The sequence below is a fragment of the Pipistrellus hanaki genome, assembly GCF_964339955.1.
Source record: "Pipistrellus hanaki genome assembly, chromosome: 1".
Lineage (NCBI taxonomy): Eukaryota > Metazoa > Chordata > Mammalia > Chiroptera > Vespertilionidae > Pipistrellus > Pipistrellus hanaki.
Window position 1 is genome coordinate 72,683,251 of NC_140503.1, and position 12,343 is coordinate 72,695,593.

At 54.2% G+C, this 12,343-nt stretch overlaps 1 protein-coding gene across 1 annotated transcript; it reads right to left on the reverse strand.

Moving 5' to 3' along the window:
* Positions 1–3,030: 3,030 nt before the first annotated feature.
* On the reverse strand, positions 3,031–11,963 carry EFS (embryonal Fyn-associated substrate). The gene is made up of 6 exons (XM_084862963.1): positions 11,805–11,963; positions 7,083–7,361; positions 6,690–6,830; positions 5,893–6,606; positions 5,435–5,524; positions 3,031–4,028 (listed from the first exon to the last, which is right to left on the reverse strand). The coding sequence occupies exons 1-6, from the start codon at positions 11,820–11,822 to the stop codon at positions 3,594–3,596; spliced, it is 1,677 nt and encodes a 558-aa protein (XP_084719089.1). The 5' UTR covers positions 11,823–11,963; the 3' UTR covers positions 3,031–3,593.
* Positions 11,964–12,343: the final 380 nt, after the last annotated feature.

Below are 12,343 nucleotides of genomic sequence, written 5' to 3' on the forward strand. Positions count from 1 at the left end.
GTCTCTGCGATCGCAGCGCCGATGTCTCCTCCCCTTCCTCCAGACTCTCCTCCCCTTCTCACGTCAGCAGAACCTTCCATCCAGACTCTTCGTCAGAGAGAGAGGAAGGGGGGCCAGGGCCCCGGAGAGGGAGGACATGGGCTCTGTCTCTGTTCCCTGCGTCTGAGGGCTATTGCGGTAAAAAAAAAAAAAAAAAGGGAAAAAGGCTGAAGGACGGTAGCTAACCCACGCAGATGCCAGAGATCCCTTCTTTGCTTCTAATTCTTATCAACCATCCACCCATTCATCCGTCCACTCATAGATTCATCAATAAAATGTATGAAGCTTCTACTCTGTGCCTGGCCTTGAGCTAGGCTTGGGTATAATAGGATGAACAAGACACCCTGGAGTAGCTTACTGCGGGGACAGAAGAGTGTGATGACCATTGCAGCAGGGGACATGCATCGGAGGGCTGGGTTGGCGCTGTGCTCAGCCCTGGCTGCCCTTCCCCACAAGACCACTTCGCCTTCCCTCAGGTTGAGTCACCATTTCTCAACAGCATTTGGCACTGTTGATCACCCATTCCTCTAAGTACTTTCTTCCTTGACTGCTAAGTCCTACATTCTCCTGGCTCTCTTTCTCTTCTTTTAAAAAAGCCCCCCTCCCCAAGGAAAGTTTAAAAAATATTTTTATTGATTTCAGAGAGGGAGAGGAAAAGAGAGATACATCAGTGATGAGAGAGAATCACTGATTGGCTCCTCCTGCAGGCTCCCTACTGGGGATGGAGTGCACATCCCAGGCATGTGCCCTTGACCAGAATTGAACCTAGGGCCCTTTAATCCACAGGTCAATACTCTATCCAGCGAGCCAAACCAGCTAGGGCTTGATTTTCTTTCTCTACTGCAGGCTCATCCTTCTCTTCTTCATCACTCCGGGTCTGGTCCTCAGAGGCTTAGTCCTCCCTAGGTCCTCCTCTTAGCTCACACTGTTCCCTGCACCTGGGGACTCTCGCCCATGCCCACAGCATCACCCTCAATATAAACAATACAAACCAACACATATCTGGTCCCCAGACTGACATTTACTGAACCACCTCCCAAAAGTCAGGTTTGCATGCCCACTGCACCAGTAAGATAAACACTGAAACATTGGTGCTTGGAGATAAAGGTTTACTTGATTTGGCCAAATCAAGAAGACAGGAGAGCAAGAGCTCTCAAATTCATCTTCCGAAAAAAGCAACAGTAGAGGGTTTTTATGCAGCTAGGCCCTGCTAGGGAGTAGGGGAGGGAGAAATCCGTTTCTCCAGTCACTGCTGACCATCCGTTTCACTCTCACCTCTCATCTGAGTCCAACCCCTGACGCCTTCTTCTCTGACCTCTTACCTTGGATGACTCATAGGGACCTCAAACCCAATGCTCTTCCCCTGCTAACCTGGTTGTCTTCAAGTGTGTCCTACATGAATGGCCCCCTCGTCATCCAACTGTGGCCAGGTGCTCAGGTGACAGTCCTCAGAGTGCCCTATTCCTTACCGCCCCATCAAATCCTTTCAAAATCCTCCCACTTTACTGTTATATAATTCTCCTTTCCGTTTCTCCCCATCTCCACCACCATTAGTCAAGCTGCCCGGCGCACAGATTGCTTTAGCCTCCTAATTCCTAACCGGTGCTCCGTGTCCACCGTGCTTCAGCATCCCTTCCCCATCTGTTACGTAGAGTGCAGGTGGAGTGATCTCTTTAAAATGCAGATCTGTTCATGTCCCTTTCCCGCTTGACAACCTTGAGTGGCTTCTCCTCGCCATCAAGGTCGACAGTGTGTTAGACAGCTCCTACATGGTTCTACATGCCTGCCCCATGCTCTCTGCAGCTGCGTCTCACTTCTCAAACATTCCCTGCAGTCACACTGGACTCTTTTTTTTTTTTTTTTTTAACGCCACAAGCTTGTCTTATATAAGCAGGCTTCTCCTCCCCCTCAGCCAAGTCCTTATCGTTCAGCTGTCAACTCCAGCATTATTTGCCCGAGAAGCCTTCCCTAACTCCCAGAATTGCTCCTCAGTGTGATTTACAGACCAGCAGCACCCACCTCACCTGGGAGCTTGTTAGAAGCGCGGACTCACAGGCCTTTTAACCAGATCCCCATTAGCGATACACTTGTCTAAGAGGTTTGATACCTAACAGGCACTTTTTTCTCCTACCTCAGATAAGGACTGGAAAGGAGTGTCCTGTCAGACTGTCAGGAACTCCATTCCTTCTTCTCTCCACCGAACCAGCTTCTGAAATGTTCTGGTTCTGAAATTTCCAAATATGGGAAACCCTTCTGATGCCTTTAGCAGCCTTTCACCACTTCCCTCCCCCCAACTCATTTCAGCACCTCCTCAGGGTTTGCTTCGGCGCTGGCACAGCCAACACCCCCTGAGGGTTTATGTGTCTGTGTTCTTGAGTCTGTCCTGGAATCATTGCCTTAACTTTATGTGGTGCTGGGCTGTTCATATGCGTTATCTTGTTAGGACCTCGCAACAACCCCCCGAGAATATTATGATCAATCTCATATCAAAGCTGAAACGGACTCCGAGGGGCTGGCAGACTTACTGCACACACACAGGTACATGATGTTTCTGGGACTTGCTCTAATTCCAAGTTGATCTCTTAAAATTCTTTCAGTTCCGATCTCACCGCCCAACCATTCTAAAGTCTTTCCATGGCCTCTCCCCTCATCTATAATAGTTAGTTCTTCTGTCCATTTCTGTTACCAGGAACTGTCAAATCTGTGGCAGATTTTTAAAAAAACATTTACTTGATTTGTTTGTGTCCATTCCACCCCCACAATGTACCTTCAGAACTACAGCTCGTCATGGGAGCCGAGAACCTGCTGAGTGAACAGTTGTTAACCTGTATGTTAACAACATACAGTATGGCAACCTGTCCATAGTGTGTACCCATAGGTTGGGCTTAGGGGCATTAGACCTATGCCCCCCCCCCCCCCACACACAAACACACACACACACACACACACACACACACACTGCCCCCAGGCTCTCAAGGAACAGTCCGGGAGCCAGACAGCAGGTTTTATTGAGACGCACACCCAGTGCCTGGGGCCAGCTCTCTCCAGCTTCCTGCGGCAAGGAGGTCTCTGGCTTCTCCCAGACCTTCGCTTTCCTGGCAATCAGTGTACTGCTCTTGTTCTCAACAGTGAGGCACGGGTGCTCTACAGCCAGGAGACAGGACCGGAAAGGGCTCCGGGTGGCCCAGGTTTCCGTCACCTGAGTCTCTGTGGGGCCAAGCTTGCAGAGGTGGGCGGCAGTGCCATGACAGAGTACCTCCACCCCAGGCTGGCAGAGCAGGAAGAGTCCAGTTCCCCGCTGCCCCAGAGGGCCTGGCACCTGCTCCTGACAAAGCAGGGAATAATATTAAATAAAAATAATTTATACAAAATGGCTCATACAAAAAAGCTGTGGATGGAGGGAAGAGACGCCTCTGAGATTGAGATGACTGGAAGGGACAGGAATGGGGACAGACTGCCACTTCTCCTAGTGCCTAAGGCAGAGACCTCCAGCTGCCCAAGGACCGGAGGGAGCTCTGGCAGGCGGGGGAGGGGCAGAGCAGGGTTGGGGGCGCTCAGGGGGCCAGGCTGGCGAGCAGGGTGGTGAACTGCAGGGCCTGCCCCGCCAGCTGGGTCACACACTGTGCCATCTCTTGGGCTGCAGAACCAGACGGGTAGCCCAGAGCGGCCCCCTTGACAGCGAGCACAGTCGCCTGCAACGCCTGGCCCAGCGCTGTGCCCGCAGCCCCAACCTGTGCCCGGAGAGGGGCGGAGGCGGCCAGCCGGCCCAGCGTGTCCCCAACGAACACCAGGCGGTGAGCGGCCACCACCACCTGCTTGCCGTGGGGCACGAAGAGGCGCGGGGGCTGGTTGGCCCTGCTGCTGGACATCAGGGCTGCCACGGCTGCCTGCAGTGCTGAGTAGTGGCTCTGGCACTGCCCGGCGTAGAAGTGCAGGAGCTGCCGGTCTCCGGCGGGCAGAGCCAGATGCTCCCCTGGGGACGGGACCTCCTGAGGGCAAGAGGAGTGGTCAGTGTGATGGCTCTCATTAGTGTCCCTTCTGCTCTCCCTTCCTCTCCCCTCCCCTCCCTTGGTTCCCCAGCCCTTCCTTTCTTCCTAGTGCAGTCCCTTCAGCTCTTGCCTCTGCCATCAGGACATTTAGGTGCTCCTAGCGAGAGGCAGGAAAGTGTTCAGAGTTGATACCAGACAAACCTGGATTCCAACAACCTCAAACAAGTCTCTGAATATCTTTATTTCCTTATCTCTAAACTGGGGGATCTAGTTCTCCACTGTCCAAAATAAACATAACGTGAACACACATGTAATTGTAACATCTATAGTAGCCGCATGAAGAAAAGTAAAAAGAAATTTTGTTTTTAAACTCCAAATATACAAAAATGTTACTTTCAACATATCCTTTATATATAAATTGTTGAGATTTTTTTTTTTTCATATGACATCGGCAAAATCTGGTGTGCATTTTATAGCACACATACTTCCATTCAGACTAGCCACATTTCAAGTAATCAATAACCATATGTGACGCGTGGCTACCGTATTGGACAGTGCAGGTCTAGTACCTGCCCCCTGAGGCTGCAGTGAAGATAACTCAAAACAGTACATAGAAAGGGCTCAGGCCGAAACCGGTTTGGCTCAGTGGTAGAGCGTCGGTCTGCGGACTGAAAGGTCCCAGGTTCGATTCCGGTCAAGGGCATGTACATTGGTTGCGGGCACATCCCCGGTAGGGGGTGCACAAGAGGCAGCTGGTCGGTGTTTCTCTGTCATCGATGTTTCTAGCTCTCTATCTCTCTCCCTTCCTCTCTGTAAAAAATCAATAAAAATATATTTAAAAAAAAAAAAAAAAAGGGCTCAAAGCAGAGCACTGCACACTGGACACCATGCATGAGCACTTTCTATGGCTATGGTTAGTGATGACTCACGTGATGTGCTTAGCACAGGGTCTGGCACTTGGTAAATGCTTGATAAATGGTAGCCACTGTGATTAACACTGAGGAGACCACCTCACTTTCCTGAGGCCGGGAGAGATTAACCAGCCACTGCAGAGCTCCTGGCGTCTGTGTGGTGGAGCCGGGATTAGGAGCTGGGTCTCTTAGGAACCCAGGAATTCAGCTGAAGGAGCCTCCGAAATCACCTGGCCCCGCTCTGACCCACAGCCCAGAAACTTGCTGCTCTCAACTGCTTGGTTTTCTGATTCCTCTCTAACATTCTTTCCCCGATTTCTGAATTCCTGAAATCCTTTTCTAAGTTCCAGCTCCTTCCTCTTGAATTTTAACGCATCTTCTCTCCAACTGCTCGGTGTCAATGAGCTTCTATCCCTATCCTATCAGTTCAGTGAAGAATATTCCTCCTCCTCCGTTCCTGCCCCCCCTTCCCCGGCATCGCGCCCACAGGATTACCTGCTGCTCCGGGGGCCCCCTCTCCGGCGCTTCAGGATCCCCTGGCGAGGCTTTCTCCGGGGGCCCCGATCCCTGAGCTTTATCCATCCCCTGCAGGAAGGGTCAGGGTCTCAGTGCAGGGGTGGAGGAACAGGGCAGGGCTGCCTCCTTGGCCCTCTCCACTTCCCCTTCCTTCTGGAGGTCTCTGCTGCCATCAGAGGTTGCAGTCCTGGACTCCAGGTCTGAGACAGCTCTGGTGGCCAGTCAGAGGGCTCAGGGGCCCGGGGATGGGTTTAGGGGGGGGAACATAGCACGGGTACAAGTGGTGTGGTCAGGTACCAGGGTCCCAGGCCAGAGGGTGCAGAGCCAATGGAGGGGAAGGAGGAAAGGGGGAAGGGAGGGTCTGCGTGTGGGCCCCAGGCCTCTTCCCTGTGGCTCTCTGGGGGCACTGTGGGAGGGTCGGCTGGAGGCGAGCTCACCTTCAGGTGGACGTAGTCGTACTCCTCGGCCACCGGGATGCCCTCGTACTCGTTGTGGAGTCCTGCTGCACTGTCCTCCGCCTCCCGGCCCCCTGGTTCCCCCTCGGCCTTAGGGCCCCCATAGCCATGCAGGCGGGGTGGTGGTGGGGGCAGAGGCCTGTCCTGGATGCTGCCCTTTCTGCCCGGAGCAGGAGAAGGAGCCGGGGAAGGGCTGGGGGCCTCGGGGACAGGCAGGGCGGGCAGAGGGCGGCGGGACAGGCTTTCTGCAGAGGGCAGCCGGGGCCTGTGTGAGGGCGGAGGGCTTCTGGCTAGAAGCGGGGCCAGGGTGTCCGGGTCATCGGAGGAGGAGGCTCCCGGGGGCTCCAGGGACGCCTCTGGCCCCAGCAGGGGCACGTCGTAGATGCCCTCCTCGGCGCTGCCTTCCCCGTCGGCTAGCAGCTCCTCAGGCGCTTCGTACAGATTGAGCAGAGCTGAGGCCCGTTTCAGGTTGGAGGGGGCAGCATAGAGGGGGGGCTCTGATTCGCGGCCCTCTTCCCACTCTAGATCTGGGTCCGGCTCTGACGGTGACTTTGGGGTCAGAGGCACATCGTAGGGAGCTTCGTCCTCTCCAGGGGATTGTGGGGCGACCGGGGCCAGAGGGCGGGTAAAGGAGGCAGGGCAGTCATAGGGGTCACTGGAGGGACCTCGGAGGGCAGAGGGGGGCACGTCGTAGACCTGGAGAGGGAGCAGCTAGTTACCATCAGGTTCAGCCCGGGACTCCCTCCAGAGCTGTATATACACAGATCTCTAGTCCTCACCTCCAGCACACCTCCAGGGGCAGCCAGTTGGGTCCCGCTGCCTCTGGGGACCTTGTAGATGGGGTCAGGGGCGGGCAGGCAGAGTCCAGTTGGAGATCCTGAGGTCAGACAGGGCCGAGCTGGCGGTGGCACCACATACACCTGGGGAACCAAGACATGTGGGTCAGGAAGGGGGGGCAGGAGGCCAGGGAATCAGATAACATGTGCCCTGAAGGAGCATCGACCCCTTCCGACCCCTCGCTGTCCCAAGGGCAAGGAGAAGCCAGAAGGGTTGGCAGCCAGGCTTCCTGCAGCAGAGCCCCTTGGGGCTCTCCCCGCCCCCCAGCCTCTCTGCAGGCCCTGGCAGAGGGAAAGGGGTCTCCTGGGTGGGGTTGGGAGGGCTCTCACTCTCACCTCCTGGTCTTCATTGCTGTGCTCTGGGGCTGGATGTGGTGAGCCAGGCTCGGCTGGGGGCACCTGGGCAAGGCTGGGCTTGGGGGCCAGGCCATCAGGAAGGAGCTTCACTCTGTTGGCGGGCACAATGCCCTGCTGGCCATGCAGGGAGCAGAGGCACCAGCCGTCCAGCCCACCGGCACCCTCCCTCTGCAGGACCCGCAGAACGTCCCCGCGGCGGAAGGACAGCTCCTGCGGGGACTCGGCAGTGTTGTCGTAGAGTGCCCGGGCCAGCTGGGCCTGTGGGTGAGGTGGGCGTGGGGAGAGGGGTCTTCACAAACATATCAGGTCACGGCACCTCCGGCTCAAAACACCTTAGCGCTCCTTTCCCTCACGCTAAACCTGACCTCCTGGCTCAGCTCTTCCAGACGGCCCTGCCGTCCCCCACTTCATTCCCTGCACCCGCCCTCTTCCTTTCTATTCCTTAACTGGACAAGCGCTTCCCCGCCTCAGGGCCTTTGCACTTGCTGTTTCATTTACCCAGAAGGCTCTTCCCCTGACTGGCCCCCTTTCACCCTTCAGTTCTGCTTAAATGTCACCTTCTCAAAGAGATCTTTTCCTCACTCTTCTTCCACCCCATTCTGTGTCTGTCTCCATCCACTGTTCCCTTCATAATACTTTATTCTATTTGTCTATTTTTATTACTGATTTCTATCCATACAGTGTAAGCCCTGTGAGGACTATTATATTCCTAGCCTCTGCAAACGGGCCTGACCTGGTATCCGTGGTCAATAAATACACTGAGTGGCCAGATTATTATGATCTCTGAATGCATAATAATCTGGCCACTCAGTGTGTGTGTGTGTGTGTGTGTCTATATGAGGCCCGGTGCATGAATTAGTGCATAAGTGGGGTCTGGCCAGCCTGGCCAGGAGGAGGGAATATGGGCAGTTGGCTGGCCTGCCTGCTGGTTGAACTCCTGGTCGAGGGGACAATTTGCATATTAGCCTTTTATTATATAGGATATACACTGAGTGGCCAGACTGTTATGCCTTCAGAGATCATAATAATCTGCCACTCAGTGTATATGCTAAATGAATTTCTTTCAAAGCCTCATGTAGACAAGGAAGTCCTGCTAAGCTCTCCCATAGACTCTCCTTTACCTTCCGTTTCCCGTCAGCATCCCCCACAAGCCAAAGGTTAGATGAAGCAACTGCAGAGACCCCTTACTCTCAGAGGCCCAGCCCAGATAATACCTAGGCATAATAAGGAAGAAAACAGAAACCCAGGCAACTGTTTTGTTCTCAATCTGAGCAAAAAAGCTCAGAAGTGGATGAGGTTACCATGGAGAAAAGTACGTAGATACATAGGTGTGTGTGTGTGTGTGTGTGTGTGTGTGTGTGAGGAGGGCTGATGGACCAACCAAGAGCAAGTATTTATCAGTCTGTTTTCAGTCCTGTCTGATAGGGACACCTAAGCTTTTCCTTGGAGAGCCACAAGCTCAGGTAGAAGTCATAGATACCAAGTGCAAATTATGTATCCAGACACTGTAAGTCTTTGCACTAATCATCTCTTCTCATTCCATCCTCACATCAACCTCAGGAGGGAGGAGGCATCATTATCCCCATTTGGAAAGAAAACCAGAACAGAGAGATTAGTACTTTACCCAACAACACACAACTGGTGCAGCTGATGGGGCATGGTTTCTATCTCTCTCTTCCTCTCTCTGAGGAAGAGAGAGATAGAAACATCAATGATACCTTAGCCAGTTTGGCTCAATGGAGAGAGCGTTGGCATGCCCCCTATTGGGGACTGGGGATCAAGTCTAAACCCCAGTCACTGGGAATTGAACCGTGACCTGCTAATTCATGGATCGATGTTCAACCACTGAGCCACATCAGCCAAGCCAGAGCCTATACTCTCAATTACTTTTCTGCTGCCTCTGCATAATCACAAACATTAAGGATCTATAATACTTTTGCCCTGGCTGGTGTGGCTCAGTTGGTTAGGCGTTGTCCCCATGCACCAAGAGGTTGCCAGTTCGATTCCTGGTCAGGGCACATGCCTGTATTGGCCTGGTAGGAGGCAGCTGATCAATGCTCCTCTCTCACATTAATGTTCCTCTTTCTCTCTCCCTCTCTCTAAAAATTAATAACGTATATATTTAAAAAGGATCTACTTTTCCTTTCTTATATTAGTTACAGTGGTTAAGTCAAGAAGGTCCATGACTCAAGCATATACACAATTTCCCTTTGCTAGCCACCCCTCATAGGGCTCAGGGTCCACAATGTCCTTTGGTAGACTCAAGCTCAAACCACTCACAGTGTCCTATGTAATAAAGGGTAATATGCAAATTGACCCTAACAGTGGAATGACCCAGGAACGGCTGGTCTCTATGACACGCACAGCTCAATGCAGGAGCTGCCCCCTGGTGGTCAGTGTGCTCCCAGAGGGGGAGCTCTGCTCAGCCACAGGCGGAGCTGCCGGCTGTAAGTGCAGCAGCAGTGGCAGTGGCCTCTCCCGTCTCCTCAGCAGCAATAAGAATGTCCTGCAGCTTAGGCCCGCTCCTCGCTGCTGGGCTGCCAGAGGGATGTCTGACTGCCAGCTTAGGTAGGCCTAAGCCAGCAGGTGGACATCCCCTGAGGGGTCCCAAACTGCGAGAGGGTATAGGCCAGGCTGAGTGACCCCCTCCCCCCCACCCCAGTGCATGAATTTTTGTGCACCAGGCGTCTGGTTGAAACATATTCCACTTCAGTTATGCTTGCTAAGTGACTGCCCCTGCTGGCAGTGGGGGCTTACACAGTGATGGTGGAGGGCAGGTGGTTAGGCATTATTGAGCAAGTGATCCACAAGTGAATTCAGTAAAAAGTATCAAGCTGAAGATGGCTGGCGGGCTGTATTTGGCCACCAGACCCTGGGGAGGAGGATGCCCTGTTCAGCCATGAGTGCGTTTCCCTTGGCTGGTGTTTCCCTTAGATGGAGAGGTTGTCCAGCCCTTCATGGCTGGATGATGTCAATAACAAACTGACTTCTCCTGCCTGAATCTAGCCCTATCAAACCATTTCCTGATGGTATTGGCTTCTACAGGATATTGTCCCGCAGAAAGGAAACCTGCTAACTAGATGACACAGATTTCTGGTTAGCATGGCACTTTTCTTTCTAACTGTACATTATAAATTAGTATTTTGGATTTGGCCTAACTGGGTTTAAGAGCACAGTTTGGACGGAGGCGGACAGTATTGGGTTTGAGACTTGGCTCTCCCGTTTTCTAACTGGGTGACTTTGTGCAGGTTGTTAAACCTCTCTGAGCCTGTTTCTTCTGTAGAATTCCATATCCATATCTGAATATCCATTTGGATAATAAATAACTTGGATAATAATAGTATTAGCTTCACAGGGATGTTGTGAAGATGGGATGAGATAATGTCTCAAGCAATCAGGGCAAAGCTGAGAGCCAGTAAATGCTCAATAAATATTAGCTGTTACTAGGCTCCTGTGAGTTTCATTAGCATAGATACCCTCCCACCCCCCGCTGGTAAAAAGAAAAATCTACCTCCTGGGACTACACAGCGGACCAGCTGGCTTCTGAGCTAGCATCTTCGTGTCAGAGTACACCCACGATCTTCAGGGTCTCTCCCTTTCCCAGCTCTGAAAACTATGATGGGTTTTCCCACCATCATTTAGATGGAGGAACTAAAAGGAGTTTGGTCTGAGAAGGCCTGGAAATTGAACCCTTCCTACAGGACTATGGGAGGTTGTGGGGAGGCAGACTTCTCTGTCCAGCTTCCTTTCCAGAGTGCCCATTCAGAGGGGCCAGAAAGCAGGTGGCAGCCTGCCTCCCACTGGGAACCCTAGAGCCCCGGGAAGGGCGGTAGGAGAACAGAGCTGTTTAGGATTCAGATGGCAAGGAGCGCAAGACGGCAAGGAGAGGTGGGGCTGTGGAGAGCTCCTCCCAGTGTGAGGTTTGAATTCTGTCCAATCCGGCCAAGCCTCTGGGCCTGGCAATTGCAAGCACCCAGGCCAGAGCTGCTGATAGACTGATTGATGATGGGTGTGGTCACCCCTGCTCTGCCCGCCTCCTCAGGGACTGAGCTGACTGAAGAGGGAGGAGCTGCCTTCGTGGGGGTGGCAGTGGGCCACGCTCTCTGGGATGACTCCTCCCACTGCCCCATCATGCCTGCCAGCTGTCTCTTGCTTTGTACCCAGAAAGTGGCCAGAGGCTGGCTGACATCACCTCCCCCTCCATCTATTTTCTCTTTCTCCCTGCCTGATCTCTTTGTCTTTGCTTCATTTCCTCCCTTTCCTTCATTTCTCCTCTAGAGAAGGGCCTTCTTGGGCCCTCCTGCCTCTCCCCCTTTTTTTTCTGAGCCACCTCCATTCTCTCAGCCCCCTCCCAACCTTTCACTGGCCTCCCAATCACAAGCCCCTGCCAGCCACCGCCGGCCATCTGTTCCCGCCAATAAATGAGCACACAGGACTCGGGCTGGACTTGCCCCCTCCCCTCTTTGCAGGACAGCCTCTAGAAAGAAAGAGAGAAGAAGGGGAGGGGGTGGGGGAGAGGGGGGACTCCAGACACAGAAGGATGAGAAGAAAACACAAAACAAAAGTGGAGGGACCCAGCGTCCTGGAGGAGAAAGGGACCAAGAAGAGAGACAAAGAGAAGGCAGAAGTAAAAGTGACAGAGCGCAGGGCAGCCGTGGAGGTGGTCTCTGCCCAGCTGCCTCCTCTCCCGGGTGGACTCACCGACGTGGCTATGGCCATGGCCTCGGCCTCCGGCGTGGCCCGCTCCAGGCCAGGCTCGGTTTCGCTGACTTCAGCAGCGGCTGCCCCGCACCATGGAGGCGGCCCCCAGCTTTGGCGCCTGAGTCGTGGCCTCCGCAGAGGCTGGAGGAGGAGAAAGAGAAAACCCACAAACTCCCCAAATGGGAGGCAGCTGGGCCAGGCGGGAGGAGGAGCAGCGGGGCGGGCTGGGGCGTCGCTGCGGGACCTTATCCAAAGGCGCGCGCCCCGCGCTGTCCCCGCGGCCTCCCGGGGGCCGCCGGGATGGCCAGGCCCCCGGAGCTGCCCGGCCCGGGCCGTGGAGACACCCCAGATCCGCAAAGTCCGGCTTCCTTGGCTCCCTTGCGGGGCAGGGGCAGGCTGGAAGGAGGGGGCTAAGGCGCTCGACGCCTCCCCGGGGCGCCCGGAATGGCCCCGAGGGCTGGGAGCGGCCGCCGGGGCAGTCGGGCTGGACGAGCGAGTTTAGGAACCAGCCCGACCCCACCCGGGACCGGAGAGCCAGG

Excerpts from the sequence above, each read along its gene's own strand:
- EFS (XM_084862963.1), bottom strand. Across the intron at positions 5,525-5,892 it reads ACGACTACGTCCACCTGAAG|GGGATGGATAAAGCTCAGGG; the intron begins GTGAGCTCGCCT and ends CCCTTCCTGCAG. Across the intron at positions 4,029-5,434 it reads GGGGGCCCCCGGAGCAGCAG|GAGGTCCCGTCCCCAGGGGA; the intron begins GTAATCCTGTGG and ends TCTTGCCCTCAG.